This window comes from Diospyros lotus, chromosome 7 (genome assembly GCF_014633365.1).
Source record: "Diospyros lotus cultivar Yz01 chromosome 7, ASM1463336v1, whole genome shotgun sequence".
Taxonomy (NCBI): domain Eukaryota; kingdom Viridiplantae; phylum Streptophyta; class Magnoliopsida; order Ericales; family Ebenaceae; genus Diospyros; species Diospyros lotus.
In genome coordinates, this window is record NC_068344.1 from 34,713,876 (window position 1) to 34,737,596 (window position 23,721).

A 23,721-nucleotide genomic window follows, 5' to 3' on the forward strand; every position below is an offset into this window, starting at 1 on the left:
GGATCTCTCACATGGTTTAGAGAAAAATTTATAGGTTTGGACCGTCCACTAGAACTTCTCATATATCTTCTTGCTAGTGAGTGAGTTGAGAGATACCGTGAAAATATCTCTTTTGATAGCATATTGAAAAGGGCTTCTAGGGGATTACTCGTCCATATCTGCTTGGTTAACAAACTATTTTTTAGTGTAAGTAACCTTACTCAACTATGTATAATATCTCACATAATCTCTCGATCCATTTTACTGTATGGTCTCTTGCATGTCCCTCAACCAACTCAGTCACACGATTTCCGACATGTCTCTTGGCCCATTTGGTTGCACGATCTCCTGCATGTCTCTCGGCGTTAGCAATGTGGTGTCTCGCATGGTCTTACTATGTAATGTGGTCTCTCAACCACTTGATTGTCAAGAGACCCTCACCCGATTAACCCATTTTCTTAGCCATTCAACCCATTTTTCAGTCACTCTGTTGGGTTCCTTCCATTAGCCATTTGACTGCTTACCCAATGTGCAGTGGCCTAATTCATCAAATTTGGGTTCATCATTGGTCATAACAGATATAAAATAGAAAAAGAATAGAGATAAAAAAATATATAGAATAAATCTTTTTAAGTAAAGGCATTTTTCATTCATATCAATTGAAATATTATATAATTTTATTAAGTAAGAATAAATAAATTTAGCAAAAATATATTTTTTATTATTATAATTAAAGATGTTAAATGAATAAACTAAACTAGGCCGCAGTATACGGGTTGATGTGTTGGGCTGGGTTGTGTTTCCACTCAAGGGAGCAGCCCAGCACCGTTCATGGGACCAACCCTAAGTGATTCATGATGGGGCAGCCCACGAACCAATTTGGGTCACCCATTGGGCATCTTGATGAATCAATTATTATTTTATATTTTATATATTTTTCCCGTATTTTGTAATATGGTTGTCATTTTTGTGATATTTTTAGTTGGTCTAAATTTCATTTCCTTTTTTTCTATAAGTTAACTTAAAACAAAAAGCACTTCTAATAACTTTAGACACTCCTTTCTTTTATTATTTTATTATGATAGGTTTTAATAAGATATATATTTTAATTAAGAGTTTTAATTTATATTTATAAATTTCTAATATATATATATATATATTTTCCTATCAAATCTTAGGGCTCAAGCCATGTTTAGACATATTATAATAGTGTTTATGTCAAATTACCCATTTAACATTTTTAGTTAGTGTCTAAGAAAGTAGACTTAGGTCTAAAAAAAATAAACCTAAGAAAAAAATTTCGAAAAGACCATCGGGAGATCTTCTCAACAGGGTAGTCCCCAAGCGACTCTCAAACAACTTTTCCAGAGTGACCTTAAAAGATCTCGATGGGACTCTCTCAAATGTTTTTAAGAGACCTTTTTTGGAAGCCTCTTCTCAATATATTTGAGAGATCTTTTGAATCATGGATCAACAAGAATATGTCAAACTCACATTCGACGTCTCTGCTTTAAAATTCAAAATAGACAATTCTAAAAGATGTAGATACTTTTTCATATATTAACTTCAACTTATATAAATAGAGAGTGATTCATCAAATTGATGTATGATTATAATTTTACTCAAATTATATTTTTACCATTTCTACATATTCTTTCGATGAAACTAACTTAAGCATTAAAAGACCCTTGCAAATTACAAACTATGCTCTTAATTGACTTATATTTTATAATTCTATTGGAGATTAAAAACTCGAGAAAAATATTTTTCTATAATTATAAATTAATAGTATCTTAATAACAACAGTAACGAGAACAACTAAAAAAGTGTTATTGAATATTTGAAAAATAAAAGTAACTTACTAAAAATTACAAAAAATAAACATAAAAAGAAAAAAAAGTCTAAAAAGTACCAAATATGAAGAAAAAAAACAAATGCTTAAAGAAAGCATAATCTTTTTTGTATTTTTTGGTTTGTTGACTTTTGTGGTCCAAAAATGACTGTCTTTTCCCTCCTTTTCAACCTTTTGAAGTAAAAAAAAAAAAAGTATTGAAATAACTTTTGAGAGGATGTTGGGCCATGGATTTAGTTTCAATTGGACAAATGGGCCACGGCCTATCCATCATATTTTGTTGGGCTTTTGGCCCAATTTGGGCCCGAATGATTATAAGGGCCAGATGACCCTTATAATCATACTAAATGAGTTATTATATTGTCTTATCTTGTCTTTGAAAAAAAAAAAAAAAACTTTTAAATCATATCATTACAAATGAACACATGATGGAACTGGAATCTATTGGTAAAAATATTTTGTATTTGGAAAAGGGTAAATTACAACAAAAATTAAATTAAATTTGTTACAATTTTAAAATGAAATTTTAAATTTTGTAATTCACTAATTGAATTTTTAAATTTGATATAATTTCATAACAAATTTTTAATTTTTGTAATTCACCAACTAAATTTACAAGTTTGTTATTATCATAAAACCTCAATATAAATCTTTAACTTTTAGCGTAAAAAAATATCAAACCATGTCGAACAATATGTGTCTTGTTAATTTTATTTATTTATTTCTCAATTATGTTTGAGTTTTTCGTAAGGTAAAAGTTAACTTTTTCTATTGGCATTCTATGTAACAGCCTTATAAATTTGGTAAGTAAATTATAAAATTAAAAATAGATTAAAAATTTGTAATAAACTTAAAATTTTAATAATTACAAAAAATTAAAAATTTATTTTAAAATTCATTTTTTTTTAATTAACCTTTGAAAAATACTATTTTGGATAATATAATTAGGGGTGTTTAAAACTAGACTAGATTAGATCGAAAAATTCAATTTAGTTTGAGACTGAATAAGTTCACTTGAAATTCTGATCCAAAAAACTTGAAAAATCAATATTTGATTCGATTTTAAATTTGAATCAAATATCAAATAAATTATTATATATATTAACATATATATATATAAGTACCTATTGTTATAAATATTATTATATTTATAATAGTACTTATTATTGTTAATACTGTAATACTAATATATATTTGCTGTTACATATATAAAAATTAAATAAGACCGAACTAGATCAGACAGACTTAATCGAATCAATTCAATTCGATCCCGCTCTAATACAATTCGATCTTTAATTTAATTTTTTTTTTTTTATCAATTTCCATTCTGATTGGGTTCAATTTTGTAGGGATAAATTCTAACACCCCTAAGTACTGTCACGTGACAAGAATGGCGGCCCTAGAAGCAAGATTTAAGAATAATAATAATAAGCAAGATTTGTGGTGGATATGTATTATATAGTCATAAACTATAATAAATGGCTGGCATGCGTTGGCTAATTATGGCTGCCTTAGAAAAGTTAGTTCATCATGGACCTGAATCCTCTGCATCTCAACATCTTTCATAAACATTGCCATCAATTAATATTTATATCAGCCTCATGTTATTCGAATAATAATTAAATTATTTAATATTAATGTGACAATAGATTAAGACACGTGAAATCTAATTAATTCTCACTCTCAAACAATATAATTATTGCCTGACATAGATAATAAATTAAATTTGTATATTATTTTATATTTTAAATTATAATTTATTTAAAAATATATATATATAAGCAAATTTGTCATTAAACTAATGAGACAAAAATTTTGACTAGTTTGAAAATGTTAAAAGATGGTTTTTATAATTTCACAATTTATCTTTATGATTATGTTTCAACATTCATTATACCTAAAATTATTTAAGTCATAATTATCATTTTTTTAATGTCTTGTCTATAATTTAGAGGATTAATTAAAAAATATCTTAATGTTTTGTCCATCGTGTTATGTAATTATTACTAAAGTAATTATAATTATTATATAATTTTACTTTAAAATTTATTTTATATTGAAATTAAAATTTAGCATGAATTTAAAAGAATATATGAAAAATACCTCAAAAGTTATATATTTTAATTTCTCTTAAGAAAAAAAATTAATTTTGAAGATCATAGTCAAATCAATCCCTTATATTATATTTTGTGAAAAAGAAAAAGGAATATAACTTTGAGAGGGGTGCAGAAAAGGTAAATACCAAAAAATAAAGGTAACTTTTACTATTTTTCAAATTTCTTTTACCTAGTAAACCTTAATTATAGAAATACCCCCAGATTCCATCAGATTCTCGTGCGGCCCTTTTGGATGGACCACAAGGGATCCGGATTAAGATGGTTGAGGGTGCAATCACTATGTGCTCTATTATGGCTCCTTCAATTTGCTTTTACTTTTCTTTCTTATTTTTAGTTTTCTTAACAAAAATAAAAAAAATTATAGACATGAGTGTGACATTAATGGATTTGAAATACTCAATTTTTTTATTTATCTGTATTATTCACATTTGTAATTTTTATTTGAAAACAATTAGTTAAATATTCATATTCTTAACGTAAAACTCTCATATTTTAATGCTAATTAAGGGTGTTTAAAATGATTGAATTGACTGAAATTTACTAATTGATTAAATCAAATTGGGGAGTAAAATCGAACCGAACCAACCAATTAACTCGAAAAAAAAAACTACCCGATAATCTAAAAAATAAAACTTAAACCATATAAACTAAATAAACATAAAAAGTCTAAGTAATCGATATAAAATACACAAAATCAAAAAAAATGATGTCATTTTTATAAATATCAAAATAATATTATTTTAAAGTTCGGTCGATTCGGTTATTCCAACAAAAAAATTAAACTGAAAATTGAAAATCAATTTTTTTAAAAAATTAACTGAACCAAATTGATGCAAAAAAAAAAAATTGAATGACTAAGTTCAGTCGGTTCAATTGGGATAATAACTAGTCAACCTATAGCTCAATAGCTTGTTTTTCTAAAATTTTAATTTATCTTGCAAGTTTGATGTTATAAATATAATTTTTAACTTGGGATGACCGTCCTTACTCGACCTCTTGTGTCATGTCTTCGATTATGCAGGGGGAAGTAAATCGAAAGTTGGGTTTTTGGCTCTTATATAACGGAGGAATCAAACTCACAACCCATTAAACTGTACCGGCGTATCATTCATCCTTTTACTATCTAACCTATGTCCTGAGGGCATATGATTTCTAATATTTAGATCATTGTCTTTATGCAGTTCCCTATAGCTCGTGCCTTTGATTTCGACAAAAGAGGTAAATTGTAGGTGAAGGATTTGCCTCACTGTATAAGATAAAAAATTAAACCTATAATCTACTGATACAAATATCAATTTATCGTAGCCTATTTATTTGAACCGTGACATGAGAACTATATCATTTCTAACCTTGTCAATATTTGGGTGATCTCATGGATAAAATTCTATTAATGAGGTATTTTTTTAGCCTACTATTTGACTTCTTCAACAGGTCAAATTTTTAAAGTTTAAATTAACTCATTCCCATTCTATTTTTATTTTAAATTAATGCTAAAACATCCCATATTATCATAACAAGGGAAGTGGGATTTTTTAAATCTTAGGTTCAAGTCTTGTCGTGTGTAAATTTTTTTCCTTCAACTACTTGTCGGTATTTTTTTTAATAAAAAAAAATCACCATCACCTAACTCCCAAGAAGTTTCCTTAATATGAAGGTACATTAATAGCTTCCCCATCAATTAGTTGCATGAAAATGATATAAAGTTGGGAGTGTTCTAACAGAAGAACAATTGATCTTTTAAGAGTTTGTTTGGTAGTCACTTTGTGATTAGGGTTTGAATTTTTAATTCTAAATTATAATTAAAGGATTTTTTTATTCATAAATTAAAAAATTGAGTTTTTCATTTTATAATGAGAAATTGAACTATTCAATAGAAAATTGGGGTGTGGGAATGACTATAACCAAACATGCTCTAAGTTTTGTGTTTTTTTTTTATTTTTAATAAAAATATTTAATCATTAAGAAAATATAAAAACCTAAAAACAAAGCCTATTTTGTACAAGCAAACATGTCCCAATTGTTTTAGGATAAGTTTCACATAAACTCCTTATAATTTGGGTCATTTTACAAACACCCATATAATTTATTGTTAATATTTTTATTTATTACTTGTTAAAACTTATTTATTTATTTAAATAATAAGGTAAGATTTGATTAGCAAATAAAAGAGGTAATCAAATAATTTAATTGCTCAATTATAAACATGCTTGTGCTTGTTCCAAAATAATGTATATGTTATTTAAAATGCTAAAAACTAATTTCAAAATACTTAATTAAAAATATTTAATATAAATAAATAAACTCGAATCTTGGGACCAAGGATCCGGACCTAAGCCCAACAAAGTCTCTATCAGGTGGGCTTGTCTGGAGTCTGACTCCTAGCCATCCGCAAACTAACAGATTACAACTTGTGCGCGGCAAATGCGTAATTAAGCGGAAAATGGAGGTTGATTTAACCGCCTACCGTACCGCAGTCGCCTCTTATGACCAGACTGGCCCTCGAGCATTTTCTATTTTCTAAAGTTGAAAGCAAAGACCGTCAAATTAACAGATCCACTGCCGTTTTCTGCATCTACCCGCACCGTATTCCTCTCTCTCTCTCTCTACATTTTCAGTAGTAAAAGCGAAGTCTCTCTCTATCGTCTCTCTCTCTCTCACACACACGCACACCGTTGGCTGTCCAAAGAAAGGCCTCGTCGCTTCCGAATCCCGCACCGTCGCTACAACCGATCAGGTTTCGTCTCTCGCACTCCCTTTCTCTCTATGTGCATATGATTTCTCAGATCTGATGCTTGTCGACAGTGAATTTCGATTTAAGTTTGATCACTTCACTTTTTTTCTGGTGCGGATTTGACGTGTTTGTGTTGTCTGGCTGTGAAGGCGTAGGGTTTTGAATTTCGATTGAAGGTTTTGTTGCGGGGGAATGGCGAATCGAGTGAAGGAGGACGAGAAGAACGAGAGGATTATACGGAATCTTCTCAAGCTCCCCGATAACCGCCGCTGTATCAACTGTAACAGTCTGGTATGCCTGCTTTTTGAACTTGCTTCGGGCCGGATGGTAGGGTTTTGTGTGTGTTTGTGGTTCGAATCTAACTGCCTGACAGGATATTGGAAGCTTAATTTCTGTGTGAGATTCGTTGGTTGTAGGAGGTCAAAAACTTGGTGTCTTTTGAACTTAGTTTCCTTTTCACTTCGGATGGAAATGGAGAATGCTTTTCCTTGCTTCTTATGTTTGTTAGTACAGACTTATAGTAATTGGCATTGTATGACCAAGAGAATTGGGGATCCATTTGCTTTGAATCGAAAGGGGACTTAATGTGTTTGTGTCATTGGTGACACGGGAGTTTTGTTTAGGCCTACTTCAGGTTCAGGTGGATGTTGGGTGGTTCTTGGGCTTACAAGGGCTTAAAGTGGTCAGGCCTAATAGCTCTAAGCTTTTGGGTGGAATGATTTGTGCCCGGGGTGTGACCCCTTGTCATCACTGCATCCATCCATCCATCCATTTCCGTTGGAAGATGTTAGTTCCTAAAAATGTTTCTGTATTGTGTGACAGCATGGAGATTCTTGAATGTTGATCATTTACTACTGAGTTGCGGACTTTTCAAATTTATTCGTATCAGCCTGGATATAGAACATTTCCAACACTTTCCCATTATTATACTCTTGTTATTGGAGAGTGCATTAAATTAAGTTTTACTGCTAGGATCTCTCTGATAAGTTGTGGTGAATTTTGTTATTTTGAGATTCTCATTGTCAAAGAAGAATGTATTGAGATTTGAAAGAGTGTACCTGGACTTATTAATGATCATAAAATGCATTCTTCTCATTCTGTATGAGATTTGCTTATTAATCTTTTGGTCATCAGCACATACTCATTCCTAAAACTTGGCATATCTGTTAGCACTGTCTAGCATTTTGAAATCTCTGTGCAACATAATGAAAATGAACACAAGCTAAGAATAGACCGCTATGAGTTAGTATGTGAGCTGCAATGGTATAACCTGTACTAAAGATGAAAATATGATCCCATTTTCTTGTTATGAACTTCTTGATTCTGACATGCACTCAGGTATTTTGGTCCTTATCATCCTGATCCTGTAACCTATATTTCTTATTTACCACTAAAATAAAACCACATCCCAACTTCTGAGACATATTAGATTCATGTCGAGAAGTTTGGAGCAGTATTGTTTTACTGACAAAGGGCTTACAGAGACAGATTCATATTGTTGTATGGTTGATGAGGAGTTAGAATGATTAAATTTTAATGTTTGATATTAGGGTTTAGGAACCCATTATTGGGGATCTGGATCACATTCCCTAGCAATTCAAGGGCACAAAAGAACCACAATCTGGAACATGAGATCTAGATCACGGTTCTGGGGGGAGGAGTGGACTCAATTACTATGGAGAGAGATGTGGTGGTATGGCAGTGCTTCTTTGTAGCTTCAGATTGTGTTGGGGTCTTTTAGTTTAGATGTAACTTCCATGACTAGGAGATTGTTTACTCAATTACTTTATTTGGCATCCTTAATGATTGTTCTCTAAGTAAACATGGTTTTCCTCCTTTTGGCACTTCTTGCCAATATAGTTTTTTTAATGAAAAAAAGATTGATCTCCAACTAGACAAGGGAAGAATAAGTGAAATTTGGTTGTTATGAGAGGAGGATTTTTCTGCATGAGCTTTATGAGGTTCATAGAATGGTACACTTTCTTAAACTACCACATTGAGACTTAAGGTTCCTCTAGGATGGGTGTTTGAGCCACCATGTTGTGAATAAGCCATCATGTTGTGAATAAGGATTGAAGTGATCGACTGTTTCAGTGGCAGTGTATCTTAGCTTTTGAAGGTGGAGATGCCCTTGTTCCTTGGGCTGCAGCTTGTTGCTCCTTTTCTGTGCCATATGGTGCCTTTAGAGCAAGCAGAAATGGGCATGTTTCATATTTCCATGACGAGGTTAAGTGAGTTTAAGAGACAATATCCACTATCTGTTGTGACAATTCCCATCCACAGTCACGCTCAAATCTCCCTCAAGATGGATACAATCCTTCACACATGGATAGGACAGAAAGTAGGATACAAGAAAACAATACAAAAGCAAGGCACTCACACACATGATGAGATTTATCCTGGTTCAGAACTCCTAATGGAGAACCTACATCTAGACTAGGATGATCTCATCCTATACTATCTTGAAATCGGAAAACCAAGATTACATGCACTGATTACACTCACAACCCTGTTACCAAGCTGCCCTACCCGGAGATTACAAAGCAATGAACACTTTCCTCTCTCGCACATACACAACACATACTCTTTCTCTAGATAGAAAGAAAACTGATTAGAAGAAAATGAGACCCCTGGACCCTTTATTTATAGACTATAGAGGGCGGGAATTACAAGGATACTAACCTTGGTAGCTGCCTTATACACGTGGTGGTTACCGTTACAATCCCTAACTACTATTCTTCTAGAAGCTTTAATCTAATTCCTTCTCTTTGACCTTCCTCTCCCGCGACCATATTTCTAATCCTTAGGCAAATACTTCAACACTATCTATTATGTACTTATGTTTAGGTTTTGGATTAGATGTGCTCGTAGATATATAGCATCCAGCTTTCTTTTGTTTAGAGCTTGCCTGCCCTATATAAGGCACTTTCTATTTGTGAATTTTACTTTCTTTTTTTAAAAAAAGGAACCATTATTGTAGGTTCTGTATGGATGGTGTTATTATTTAATTCTGTAGGATTTAAAATTGTTTGAAATATTGTTATTATGGATATTTGATAGTGCTTATCACTAATAGTTTTCTTATGAAAAACATTTGATCTTTGACAATGGGGCTAAAATTGTCTTCTGCATAACAGGGACCGCAATATGTATGCACAAATTTCTGGACCTTTGTTTGCACAACATGTAGTGGAATACAGTAAGAACATTTTTTCTTTGCATAATACTCCTATGTTTATGAGTTATTTATGCTTATCTGAAGAGGAGAAAGAATTCAGGAGTGGGGATAGACTTTTAGTATGGTGTAGATTATGGTATTGGCTCAGTAAAAGCTAAATCAAATATTTATTCATAACTTTCAGTCGGGAGTTCACACACAGAGTCAAGTCAGTTTCCATGGCTAAATTTACTTCTCAAGAAGTTAGTGCTCTTCAGGCAGGGGGAAATGCGGTATGGATGCATATATCAATAGAAGTTCTGCATAGTAGTACTTCATTGTCAATTTCTAGTAATTTCTGCTTTATCATGACAAACTCAATTTTGTTTTATGTCAACAGCGTGCAAAGGAAATATATTTCAAGGAATGGGATTCACAGCGTTCAGTCCCAGATAGCAGGTTATTACTTGTTTATGTGCTTTATGCTATATTTTTTTCCAATAAAATTGCAATTCTAATTTACATATTGGAAACAAAAGCTTCAATTCTGATTCATTTATTTGCTGCTGCTAGCAATGTGGAGAGACTTCGCGACTTCATTAAGCATGTTTATGTGGATAGAAGATATACTGGCGACAAGAGCTTTGATAAACCTCCAAGGATGAAGATGGTAAGCCACCCCCCACAACCCACCAGAAACAAAAAAAAAGAAAAAGAAAAAAAAGGAAAGGGAAGCAAGCATAAACACTCAAAAGCAAACCTTTCTTCCTCTTCCTTCCTCCTTGAGGGATTACTTAGGATAGAAAATGGTCATTTTATAAGGTAGTGATCGGATCATTTTAGTACTTGTTAATCTGCCACTCCAGTGGTTTTTTGACGCCATAAAAATGATACATTTGTATGTCATGCAGGGTGAAGCAGAGGACACTTATGAAAATAGGAGAGATACATACCAGGGTGGATCTAGAAGCCCCCCATATGAGGATGCATATGAACGTCGTTATAGTGACAGACCTAGTCCTGGTGGAAGAAGTCCAGGATATGATCAAGAAAGCCGGCAATATGGTGATTTCGGGAGAAGTCCTGCTCGTACTGAGATAGTCAATGACTGGCGACGTGAAGATAGATTTGGAAATGGAAGGAAATCTGATGACAGCAGAATTTCTGATGGAAGTTCTAAGCTTGGAGGAAGGTCACCTGACCACCAGAAGGATCCGGATATGTCCAGTCCTCCTATAGTTCGGCCTGTTAGGGAGATTTTGGGTGAAAACATATCTCCCCTTAGAATAATTGAACCCCCAAAACACACTGGTGGCAGGGCCATTGATGGATCTGTGCACGCACAGGTGAGAATTCTGCTTTCTTAGGTTGCATCCTGTATGTGCTCCCCATATCTCATATTCTTATTTTTAACTTATTAGTTGTGGGTTATTATTTCCCTTTGTAGCAATTATTGTATGATTTAGGTACAATATTTTTTTCATACAACTGCGTCATATACCTCCCCTAGACTTATGTGCTGCAGCGCCACATTTTCTAGAGTTGAAATTTGCTCACCTATTCAATTTTTATGGAACCCAATTGCATTGTTAATCAGTGATAGATTATTTTCTTTTTGCTTTGACTTCCCCCTTGAGAGAGTATGCAACTCATTTAATGTTCTAATTGCAGAGAACTGCTTCTTCCAGTAGTTTGGCATCCTCCAATGGGAATGCAGCAGAAGTTAAAGTGGAGAGTTTGGGTACTTTAATTGATTTTGATACTGTTCCTGAACCACCTACATCTGGCGCAGTTCTTCAAACACCATCAGCAGCTACTGGACAATCAGTTGTGCAGCCAACAGCTTCACCTAGTGCTGACAACTGGGCAAATTTTGACTCTCCGGCGGAGGTAAAAGTAACCCAGGCATCCTCCAAGGCAAATTCACTGGAGTCTGTACTGTCAGAATTGACAGTTCCAGCATCTGTACCAGCTCAAGCAGCTATACCTGGTAATAGTGGCATCCCAACAACTTCATCTGCAAGCAATATGTCGGCATTACTGTCTTCTGATATTTTATTTGGTGCACTGCAGGGCAAATGTCTATCTTCCCTTCTGGCAATAGTAGCACTCTAGCTGCAACACCAGTAAACAACTCAACAATGTTCCCCCCTGTAAATGCTTCTGTACTGGCTCCTGTTGGACAGATGTCTGCATCACCATTTGGTGTTGATGTTGGTGCTCCAGCAGTTGCGACAACAAACATCCCAACATTTCCCAGTGGTGGTGTTCCGGTAGCAGCTGCTGGATTGACAACAGTATTGCCCTCAAATAATGTCAATTCTGTTGCCAAGGTCACTAACGGAGGGCAGTGGCCTACCCTGCTCTCTCAGCAACAATCTTTCTTTCCTCCTGCTGGTAGTCAGGCTACTGCTCAGCCATTTGCTCCAACAGTTAGTGGACACCCAAGCAGTCAGGTCTGCCCCGTAGCATGTCTTTTTTCAGGCATGCATAATAACACTGCCACCGTTATCTGATTATCTCTGTGCAATTTATGTAGCCATGGAATTCATCTCTTACGCCTAATGCACAAGGGCCTTCTACCATGCCAGTTGCTCCAACATCCCAGTCTGTCTTGAGACCCGCAGCTGATGTTACCCTTGGAGTGGTAAAGCAATCCCTTTCCCCAGAAGTTATGCCTAGTGGAAGACAAGCACTACCAGAGGTGATAGGTTTTGTATTTGATTTGTTCTTTCATCTGTTGTAAGATAGTTTTTATTTTTGATTTTCCATTTCTTACAGTCAATTGTACTTTGTCTGCAGGATCTGTTTACTGCAAGTTATCCATCTTCTGTGCCACTTCCAGGCTGGCAACGTGGTCCTCCCCATGGATTTGGGTTCAATATGCAATATAATGCTGTGGTATCTAGACAAGTTCAACATCTTTGCTTCACATTTTTATCTTGCTTAGCTAAATGTACTTTATTTGTTGTAAATGCTTTTTGTTTTTACAGCCTATGCAAACTTTTACACAGTCATCAAGATCAGTTAATCCATTCGATTTGAGCAACGAAACATCTCAAATTCAAGCTCCAACGGTATGCCAAACTGTTCATTTTAAAATTGAATTTGGTCCCAAACTGCTTTTGAGTCAGCAGTGTCATTTGGATGCATTTAGTAATACATATATTGAAAGGACATTAATAGAAGATGGACTGTGTGATTCGGTACTTGCATTTTTTTGAACCAATTTGTCTCAATATGCTGCTGAAATTTATGCTTAATTGGCCTGCTTGTGTCATGCCATGGGGTTGAATTTTGTGCTTTTCAGATAACTTTTTGCAGTTCACATTCTTAAATTTTGTATGATTTAATGGAAGGTTTTAATTATATACCATGTGTTTTCTGTACTGTAGTTCCCTTCCATGGCATCCTTGCAAGGTGCCCTGCCAAACATGGTGGCTCCAACACAGGCAGGTTTATTACACAATTCTAGTCTTGGAACTCCCTCACCAACATGGATGCCATCCCAATTATCTTATTCGTCTGTCATGCCTCCCCAGGCACCATCCTTTACATCTGCAATTCCTCCAAGTAATGTTTCCGCTTTTTTCTGTTCAAAAGAAAAGGAAAGAAAAAACTTCCTTGCTGGGCATTAATTGTATCTACCATTTAAATATTAAAACATTTTTCTTGATGATATTTCAGGTGCATACATGGGGCAACATATACCTAATAACTTGCCACCTAGGTAACCTATGTTCTACTGTATCTTTGTTAGCATTATCAGTGTTTACTTCCTAAAGGCAGGGCTGCTAGCTATAGCAGTTACTTGTTTATTTAGCGAAAATGTTCAAGAAGGTTATAGCCAATTGATTACATTTGCTGCAAGTCTCTTCTATCTGTTTTTGAGTTCCTAGAAATGCATGGCAACTTGATTTCTAGCATAGACATGGGTGGCAACATGATTCCTAGAATGCATGGCAATATGACTCCTATAGCACAAATAAATAGAGGACAATGTGCGGATATAAAGCTTCAGAACTGTGGCATGCTACTACTGCCAACATTATTTGAAGTGTTCTCATTACAATAACTCTCTGTTAGTCATACACACATACATCAAATATCTTCTTTTTAAAATTTTAAATTTTTGGAAAATGATCCATGTTTCCAAGAATGTTTTGCAGTGCTTATGTTGAGGGCTCACCAGACAGGTAGCTCAATGTTAATTATGTGTTGCTTGTGAAGCATCCTCAAGGGGTCTCAAATGTTTGGATTTTATATTCTAGATCAGGAGATTGAGGACACACCCTGGAATTGTTACAGATGTTGTTCTAAGACTGTTCCAGGATGTCCGTCTGCAACCAGAGATGCCTACTCCCTACACAATTTTTGTTAATTCGCCTCTGTAGTTGATATTTACCCTCTTCATTCATTATTCTGCTTGGTCAGTATTTGCCGCTAGCATTCTTTGTCTAGAATTAGCCAATAGTATTAACTTTAGATAATAAATTATGTCCTAGTGGAATTTATGCCATCCACATACCCTATTTACTGAAGTATTTTGGGAAATCTCTGCAGGCAGCAACCAGTTGTGGGGTTTGGAGGCGAGGGGGCTGGATTTGGATCCTTGAATCCAAGCCAACCCCATCAGCAGCTTGGTGGAATTTATTCAGCACCCGCCACCCCAAATACTTTCTCTGCTGTTGGAGGGAACCCATTCGGGTAAATCAAAAGATGACTATGCCTTTCTGTCTTTGGGGCAAGTATCATGTTGCTCGCTCCCAGGCCACTAGGTGGAAATTTTGGGTTCTTTTGTTGTTGTAGATTAAGTGATCCAGCCAAGTGTGAGGGTTTATTTGTTGGTGCTTTCGTTCGGTTCTCCTTACTGGCCATGTAGAATTAGTGTGGTGCTGTAAGGAAAGAAGCTTTGAGAGAGCAGTACATAGAGAGATTAGGAGAAATATTATACAACGATGGGCATGGCTTGTGCCACCTTCAAAGTATTTATGGTTTATCGGCTGTGTTCCATCGAGCAAAATCTATGTGCAGCCTCTGCCCAGGAGTTGTATCAATATTATTAGCTTTTTATTGGCGTTGTATGGTTTTGATATTTTCTTGGTAATTGTGGTGAGTTAATTTTGCTGGTAACTTTTGTGAGACGATTGTGCCTGTAAAGCATATTTGGTGTTCATAACATTATTGACATGAATGTTGATATTTATAAACCATTTTGTGTGAATAATGTAATACGCGGTTGTTGAGTCATTTGTATATTCTTGTGTTTAAAACTTCTTCCCAGGGTTGTGGTGAGTTAATTGGCACATGGGTTAAGAATCTAACTTACTATTTATGCTCTCATTTTGAAGAATTAAAAAGTGAAAACATCACGAAGCTTAATTTCACCGGCAACATAAATTTTAGATATCTAGATTTATATTTAAAGGCATTCCTAAGGTTTTTAACACACAATTTTCTCTAGTTTTTCTCTTCTTTTGTTACAATTTTTTTTTCTCATTTTATTTACTAGGTTTATTGATGCATTTAGTCATTTATATTTATAGGCATGTCAAAGGTTTTAAGACACATAATTTTCTGTAGTTTTTCTCTTCTTTTCTTACAAATTTGTTCACATTTTAAACCCTTGGCGCATTTATTGATCTTCTCACATGAGAATTTTTAACTATAGGAAGCAGCATGTTATGTCCCTAAATCAGAAAAAAAGGACAAACGTATACTTATAGTTGTAGGACGCTTGAACATAATCTTGTATTTCAAGCCCTAGGATTGTGAACGAATCTAGTAGCGTTGCAAGACCGAGAACAGAAATGTCCATCTACTTGTAAATGGAACAAATCAAATTTGTGCAATATAGTCCTCATCAAAGTATTCGACGAAGTGTGCTGCTTCGTCTCCAAATCGGCTGATGCAGAGGAAAAGTGGAGCTATCTTTGGAGCTGGGAAAAGAATTGTTCAAGAACTGCATTAAACCGACTCAGCTGTTTCCCGGCTTTTCCATAGAACTGGCCCTACCAGCATCCATACTGCCAAAAAGCCACCATTTTCTTTCAGTTGATGACGGCATTTTAAACCCTTAAAAGGCATAATACTCTCCAGTTAAAAGGGCTCATAATTTTTTTTTCTTTGTTGGGTTAGCTATCCATGAGAATAATATCTCACAAATCATGCGCACCAATTAAGCAAGCACATAACAATCTGTGTATGCACTTGTCCCAAAAAGTTTTGAATTCTACGGCAGAGATTGTAGCACTAGCACCATGCGAGAAAAAAAAAAAAGAAAAAAGAAATTTGAGTTTTGGTCAAGGACTCACTATAAAGACTTGCTGCCAGCCATTCATTCACTATTCTGACCCAAGTACTGGTCCAACCAACATCAATTGTCCACCTGCACAATAGGAAAAGTAGTTCCTTAACTGTCACGTCCAGATTTAGAAATTTCTTCTTTCATGGTTTTAGCAGAAACTTTTTCGAAGTTTCATTCTGTTTTGAGTAACAATGTAATTGTTCACAACTACTGCACATAACAAATCTTTCATTTAAATTGAAAAATTCTGCTAGATATTGTAACTCACCTTCTCATGGTATGATGAGGATTCCAACTAACCAATAGCATAGCAAAATACATGGCTCCAGTGGCAAAAACGAAATGGAAGAAGCCAAAACCATATGGCACGTCATCTTCGGCCTCTGTCTCATCCTTCTTGAGCTGCAACTTTTGTTATTAGATTCAGAGTAGTACTAAAATAATTGGGAGAGGTTCACCGAGACATACCTGAAAGCATTTGGAATCAATGCCTGTTGAAAATGTTGCAAAAACGATTGTAAGTACCGCAACAACAAAGCTCTGTCGAGATATGAGATCCATTGTCATCAAAAGGGTGAAGATCCAAACACTTGTTTATAAAAACTGTGCAAATCTCTATGTATAAAAGGCTACCTAAATCTAATGTTTGGTAGTTGATGATGAAGGTCTCGGTCTGGTGTATTTTGAAGTGAAAATATATCAACCTAGCATATTGAAAAATAACTGTGATGAGCTATGACAGTAACTTTAACATTGCTTTTGATGGAACAGAATAAGAGTGGATCTATCGAGGCAGTCAAAAGTTGAGGGGTTTCAGCGAATGCCTATGCTATGTTTAAAGTCGGCTGGAAGGAAATTGGTGGAGATTTCTGAGAAATCCAAATTACTATGATGTTGAGCCAGTCCTCCTTGTTTCCAGCTTCTGCTTTCTTGATGCATTTTGTTTCTGGTGGTTCACTGTGAAAAACAAAGGTGTAACTTCTAAGTCCAGAAATCAATGGAACATAAAACCAGAAAGAAAGAGCTAAAAACTGTACTGTTGAGAAATTTTAGAATTTGAAGATCGGTAGAATAAAATTCTCCCACATTAGCATGGACTATTTATCATTAGAGTTCCCAGCTTCCATCCAAGAAATCTGAGAACTGGAAACTGATTTTTGAGGAAAAGAGAATATTATATCCAACTCCAGTTACTTGTCCTTTTGAGCAAGTAAGTCTATGCCTATTGACAGAACAGGTTGCATTTTTCTTCAAACAAATGTTTGAAGTTCCACTGTTTGAGTAAGTTCATAGCAATATAATTTTAGAGAGAGAGAGTGAGTGAGTAAGTTCATAGCAATATAATTTTAGAGAGAGAGAGAGAGAGTCAATTCATTGCTTATTGAACATCTTGGCCGAGTGTGGGCTTAGAGAGGCTGAGTGTGTCCATTGTTTCGGAGGGTTTCATTTCAGTGATTGCATCTCACACGGGGAAGGCTAAGGTTTATGAAGAGGGCATTTTTACGATTAGTAAATTGATGACTGTGATAATAGAGATAGAAAATTGAAAACCATACCTTCTAATGGCACACCAACAAAGGAAAACCACATAAAGTCCCATTAATCCTGGAGTTAAGAAGCCAGCATTCACCTGTTTCAGGCAAAATGCACAAGTACAGATTTTACTGGACATTATCAATGCACTAGAAGTTACACTAAAGATTGAACTTACTTTTGGGTGGAGAGAGGCACTGGTCATGAGTTGGAGGAGTACAAGTGTCCAGGTGATGAAAAAAATATTAAGAAGGCATGACGAGTCTGGGGCATACCAAATGTACATCAAAATGATCCCCAATATGCATACTATATATGCCGTAGTTGCAAGTAGCATCACATGGATATGGCTGCAGTGCGAATTTCACTCAATACTAATAATAAATGTCCAGAGAATTATAATTGGATGCTGAGTGCTTAAAAAGCAAATATCTGATGTTTCAAAAGTTCTTTGCTTTTCTTCTCCATTTTTTTTTTCTTTTTCTTAGTACTTTCGGAATTGCCTAGACGATAGATTTGCTTACTCGGGCTACCATCACTTGAAATAGGCAACCCAATAACAGCGACATGTTGGCAAAGGCCAGGCTAGTATGTTTAAGCAATGAGCCAACTGCCTGAATGATTTTATGCTGATCATATTAGCTAAAGTCAATCAGTCGTCAACTCTATGCAAAGAGAGTTCTACATTAACATAGGTGTGAATTAGAGGTCACTTACCATCTAACTGCACATTTTTCAGATTGCCAACTATCGTTTAGCCATGTAATGAAACTGATTATGCTTATTAGCTGAATTAGTAGGAAGACCCTGTAAAGGATGATCAGAAATACGTAAGCAATTGGACTGAAATAATAAACCCAGCTTGCCCCTTTTGAACGTCCGCACCAGTTAATTCCGAAAGCAACGCATAATTTCAAGAGAAGTAAAGAATAGGAATCAGGTATACCCTGCGCCAAAATGTGCTACCTCTCCTGTAGGAAAAATTAATGTATCACAATTAATAGATGATTCCAAAAAGAAACACAGGTATAATACACAGGAGAAATGATATATCAGGAGCCCTGTTTGAGGACAGAACCGAACTAACCATAAACCCGAATAACAGCAGAGGGAACAAAAAAGGGAAGCACTGTAAGCCCAAACAACAGGACAATCTTGGCAGACCACCATCCAGAATGCCACAGTTCTCTAGCTTCACACAACTTTGAGGTACCTGCTGTAGAAAAAAACATCACAAAATAGAATATCTGTCTACCGTTGAGGCTTGTATCCGACAGAAGTGATGGAACATTATAGGAGTAAATCATAGTTGAACTACTTAGCAAAAAAAAAAAAAAAATCAAAGATCTGACTAACTAATGGCATCCGGCATAAATCACGGAAGTTAAATTTTATTTTCCCAACAAATGCAGATTGCATTGTCACCAAATTTCGAATTTTATAATTCCAATTGTGGTCAATCTCACAAGTTTCAATCCTCAATCTGCTTGTTTTTCCATCATAGGCTCAAACTCCAGCACGGAAAATAACAATAAGAATAATAATTTAATGCATACATAGAGAACAGATAGCAAAACTATTATTGGTAGCCAAATGGCACAACATTGGTGGTCCAACCTTGATGCAAATTGTTTTTCTTGTGTTTCGGGGCCCAAAGAAAAAAAAAAAAAAACAGAGAGAGGCACCGCAACTTACATTGCACAAACTCATTATTAACGCATAAAGATCATTTTGCATAAAAATTCAGTGAAGGACTTGATATTTCAAGAGATTTCTGGACTTCTCTTGAAACAGTTATCCTACTTTTTGTGTTTTCTGCTACAGACCAGGCCAACTTAGAGGAGAGAACTTTCTTACGTGGGATCTAAAAAGTTGCTATCAACTAGAAAAGATTTCAGAATTGTTGAGCAGAAATTTTTTTTTTTTTTGTTTTTTTTTTCAAAGACAGAACACGCTTAAAGATTTCAGAGCTGTTAGAAGAGATGAAGTAATGTTATTCAATTGAAGGATACAGAACATCCTAAGCTCACTCTCAGAACTCCTTCTGTACCCAAGCATTCTTTGCCAGCTTCACATCCTTTTAGTCCTGTATACAAATCAACTATGTGAGTATCCCGTGGAAAATATTGTTCTGGACCTTAATGTAATAGAGAGTTCACATGGCAAAAAGGGCATCAAAATTTTGGCCGGTCTTATGATACTGGTTGAACTTTGTCAACTCTATAGTGTACTTTGTAGGCACCATATGATGTGATTCTCATCACATGGTCACTTCAAAAGGCATGAGGAGAGTACCTCAAACTGTCAACATGCCACATGAGGAAGGTAATGCAATTTAAGAAACACGGCAGGAGATCATTGAGATTGTAATAAACCTCATATGAAATATGTGGGGACAATCTTGGGCTTTGAAGCTATCAGGTTCTGGAAAAGTTAGTGGTACACAACCTTGCCCTGTGTTGGATACACTATTCCATGTTTTAACATGTGATGCTTAAGTTGCAATGGAGCAACCTTACTTCTACGACAAGGCCTGCTTTCCTCACAGGAAATTAAACTCATTTCTCCAAAAAAGTTCAAGATAATGGTAGTTTATGAATGCTACAGACCAATCCAATAGGACTGGTGCTGACCTTATAAAACTATAATGGGACTCCCAACTTGTTTCTTTTTTCACTCTTTGTCTGAACGCAGTGGTCATGCAGGCACTCATCCCTTAGAATCAGTAAACATCAGGATTTCTCCAGGATCAAAGCGAGACAATATCAGATATGAGGCATTTTATTTCTTTTTTTAGATAAATAGGTTTTAGGTGGTCTTATATGAAACTGTAACCTGACATCTCGGTGGCATGATCCAATCAGAGTTATAGTCTGATGAGTGATGGCTAGCAGAATAATTTCTTCAAAGCAAACAAACAAATAATTCAAGAAATTAATCCATCTTACTTTTCATTGTTGTCAAAGCATTATGGCCATAATCCCGAACAGCCCATGCAAGCAAAGTCGCAATGAGAAAGATAAAGCTATAAACATATCTGGCCATCCAAGGATTGGAGCCACTATAGAACTGACTGCACCAAGTGCCCCTCATGAGCTTGGCATACCGTTCCATGGTGCTATTTTTAATGGCCTTCTCCATTTTGTGATTCAGTGTTGGTTATTATCTTCCATCACATGCAGCATCAACAGATGGTCAGGGACCTAGTAGATTGATTCCAGTGGCTCCTCTCAACTGCAATGCAACAATCATGATGTTTAGTAAGACATGAGGGGATTGCCTTTTCCACGTGGGACAAGGTTAAAAAAAAAAAAAATGAATGACCAAGTTTCAACAATTACAAAGCTTTGTTTTAAAGATGGACCTTAGCCAATTATTATTTGGAAATCAAATTCTTAAGCAAATCACTACTCGAATAGAGGGTCTTAAAGTAAACTTGCCATTCTTGAAGTGATGTCCTAGTTCATTCTAAGAATTAATTAGTATTCTTGGGGTTTCCTTTTGATTTCCCCAGACCACAAGAAAAGTCAGCTCCTCCCCAATTTTACCATAATTCATATAGAAGAATGTTTATATTAACATTACTGGATATGAGAGAGGGTTGATTTCAATATTAAAAAAAAAGGTGCCTCACAAGGCCGAATTTCAGGAATCCAAAGTATATGCACTACTATGGATGTACAATATATTAGCTGGTTGACTAAAATTTAATGTAACACCAGTACTGCTAGCAGTAGTTGCAGGAGTGACAGGTAATCAAACAGAAAACAACACATAAAAAAGGAAAGAAAAAGGGCAGACAGCTAAAGAAAGTGACGTTTTCCATAGACAGCACATGGCTACACTGGTCAAATGGCTGGTGTGCCGAGTCCTACAATGCAGTCACTTAAGCTAGAAATACACTTAGCAGTATGATGTATAATATGATTGAATAATATGATCAAATGGATGATGTTATCTATTACGTCAATGTTATGAAATTGAGTCAAGGATATTACATCTTGTTTTGGGGAGGATTAAATTTGGACATAAAACTTCAACCATAAGACCAAGATATTTCTTCTTTTATGTGGATGAAGAAACCTCATTATAGGAGTTCTTCGCCGTTGAAGCCTTTTCCAGTGGTAACTAGCATCGACCAACACTCTTACATGCCTATATTGGTAACTGGAAGTGGAGAAACCATTTCTATATTAATCATTAGAGAAAAAAGGAACTTCCAGATTCTTATAGGACTTCCCGGAAGAGTCAGGACATTAACCCAAAAGTATCTCATTAATTTATATAGTAATCCCAGTATCCGCGCCACACCTATATAGTAATCCCAGTATCTCATTAATTTATATTTCCAACATCACTGCCAATAATTGTTCAACTCGAACAGAAGCGTTTACTTCTTAGTATTTATTCACCAGGCCCACACACTCTCTTTTCTCTAGCACCTGTAGAGAAAGATAAACTGGAGCTAGAGAGAAGGTGAGATACGAACGCATTTCCTATAACAATTCAGAAAAAAATACAGCATTAATTAGAGAAAAAGTGAGATTGTCATTCAACTCCAAATTGTGGTGAAATATTTCCATTCCTACATCTCCAAAAATGAACAATAGAGTTAATTTTTTTTACTGAATGAGCTCACTAAATAAGAGTAAGAATTAACGACAAAAGCTCGATCACACAGGCCAAGTAGATGAATGCATAAAACAAAATGCGCACATATATCCAGATTTCATTGAACATCACACTGAGTTTCATTTCAGATCGTAATCGTATTCACGCACATTGAACTGATCAACGAAACCGATCAAAAGTGAACAAATTAATCAAACGAACTCACGCAGTTCCACAACATATATAACAAATATTCAAGCATAACAGTGCATTCAAGATGTAAAACAGATGATGTTACCTGAAAGACAGAGACCTCAGAAGCAAACTCAAATAGCGGATTCGTATCTCAAGTAGAGGACATTGCCTTCCTGCAGAAGAAGCTTCAAGCAACCTCTCTCTCTCTCTCTCTCTCTCTCTATATATATATATATATATCTGAGATCTTCGACTTGTATGTATATTGTCGACTAGTCCCGACTATTTCAACAAACACCGGGCTTTTCAGTCACTTGGGCTCGCACTGGATATTTATAATTTTTAAACTTTTTATTTTTATCAAAAATTAAATTGGTAGCATCTGAATAAAAAAAAAAAAAAAACCCAAACGTTCCTTCTTCCCCTGCTTTGAGGGTGTCCGGCAAATAGCTTGCCGCGAATTGTGCTTTCCTGTTTCTTTTTCTTAATATTATCATGAAATAGTTTAATACTAAACAAAATAAAAATATGTAATATTATATCAAACATACATATGAATATTAAAAGGATAATATTAATAATGACTCATATTTTTATATTTTAAAATTTTAAAAGTAAAAGTTGAAAACATTAACACATGCAATATTTTGCTTAATTAATATGGTTGAAATATTAATATATTTTAAATTGCAAGGAAACAGAAACAAATACAATATAAAATAAAAACAGAGAAATAATATTATCTTACAAAAAGTAAAATTAGAAACACGAGAATATAAGGGTATTTTGTAAATATAATTTTTAATATAAAAATTATAAAAAATAGTTATTTAATTTAAAAATAAACATAAATTTCATAATGTATTCAAACAAAATTTAAAAATAATTTAAAATTTTGAATTAGAGATTGAATCGGTTAAAGATAGAATTTTTTTTCATCTCTAACCTTTTCATGAACAGATAAAAAACATGTTTTCGATATCTTTTTAATATTATGAAATAATTTTGAAATAATTTTAAAATTATAAAATAAGTTAAAAATATTTTTTAAAATTTTTTTAACATTTTAAAAATAAAAACATTTTAAAAACACCAAAACACCACTGCCGAAATATTTCCATGCACCATAGGACATGTTCACAAAGTAAATATATATATTTTTGATCATTATAAGGTAAATAAATCTTAAATATGTGATTTTAATGTCACGCTTGGTTGTGATGATGGATGCATGGGCTG

At 34.6% G+C, this 23,721-nt stretch overlaps 2 protein-coding genes across 7 annotated transcripts; one reads left to right on the forward strand and one right to left on the reverse strand.

Annotated features, from left to right (window-relative positions):
• Window positions 1-6,476: 6,476 nt before the first annotated feature.
• Window positions 6,477-15,068, forward strand: LOC127806046 (probable ADP-ribosylation factor GTPase-activating protein AGD14). Its single transcript, XM_052343019.1, has 15 exons — window positions 6,477-6,682; window positions 6,829-6,970; window positions 9,817-9,878; window positions 10,042-10,129; window positions 10,237-10,295; window positions 10,410-10,506; window positions 10,748-11,182; window positions 11,508-11,826; window positions 11,910-12,292; window positions 12,376-12,540; window positions 12,639-12,737; window positions 12,830-12,913; window positions 13,232-13,409; window positions 13,524-13,566; window positions 14,400-15,068. The coding sequence occupies exons 2-15, from the start codon at window positions 6,872-6,874 to the stop codon at window positions 14,545-14,547; spliced, it is 2,259 nt and encodes a 752-aa protein (XP_052198979.1). The 5' UTR covers window positions 6,477-6,682; window positions 6,829-6,871; the 3' UTR covers window positions 14,548-15,068.
• Window positions 15,069-15,562: 494 nt separating this feature from the next.
• Window positions 15,563-22,772, reverse strand: LOC127806047 (uncharacterized). Of its 6 annotated transcripts, XM_052343021.1 has the most exons (13): window positions 22,586-22,772; window positions 20,625-20,910; window positions 19,689-19,762; window positions 18,764-18,923; window positions 18,623-18,647; window positions 18,394-18,483; window positions 17,855-18,026; window positions 17,700-17,773; window positions 17,031-17,100; window positions 16,612-16,683; window positions 16,412-16,545; window positions 16,151-16,224; window positions 15,563-15,862 (listed from the first exon to the last, which is right to left on the reverse strand). In XM_052343021.1, exons 2-13 carry the CDS (start codon window positions 20,815-20,817, stop codon window positions 15,804-15,806), a joined length of 1,197 nt encoding a protein of 398 aa, XP_052198981.1. In that variant the 5' UTR covers window positions 20,818-20,910; window positions 22,586-22,772; the 3' UTR covers window positions 15,563-15,803. The 6 variants fall into 6 exon arrangements, 3 of the variants coding, with proteins under 3 accessions (XP_052198981.1, XP_052198980.1, XP_052198982.1); XM_052343020.1 differs by having other exon boundaries at window positions 17,700-18,026; XM_052343022.1 differs by lacking the exon at window positions 22,586-22,772 and having other exon boundaries at window positions 17,700-18,026; window positions 18,764-18,889; window positions 19,707-19,762; window positions 20,625-20,772.
• Window positions 22,773-23,721: the final 949 nt, after the last annotated feature.

What these genes read in the sequence shown, in the direction of transcription:
- LOC127806046 (XM_052343019.1), top strand. Translation starts at nt 6,872, where the DNA reads ATGGCGAATCGAGTGAAGGAGGACGAGAAGAACGAGAGGATTATACGG. An exon ending in CTCAAATTCAAGCTCCAACG is followed by an intron (nt 12,914 to 13,231) that starts GTATGCCAAACT and finishes TCTGTACTGTAG; the next exon opens with TTCCCTTCCATGGCATCCTT. An exon ending in TACATCTGCAATTCCTCCAA is followed by an intron (nt 13,410 to 13,523) that starts GTAATGTTTCCG and finishes ATGATATTTCAG; the next exon opens with GTGCATACATGGGGCAACAT.
- LOC127806047 (XM_052343020.1), bottom strand. Translation starts at nt 20,817, where the DNA reads ATGGAGAAGGCCATTAAAAATAGCACCATGGAACGGTATGCCAAGCTC. An exon ending in GAAAAATGTGCAGTTAGATG is followed by an intron (nt 18,027 to 18,393) that starts GTAAGTGACCTC and finishes TTCGCACTGCAG; the next exon opens with CCATATCCATGTGATGCTAC. An exon ending in AGGACTGGCTCAACATCATA is followed by an intron (nt 16,684 to 17,030) that starts GTAATTTGGATT and finishes ATATCTCGACAG; the next exon opens with AGCTTTGTTGTTGCGGTACT.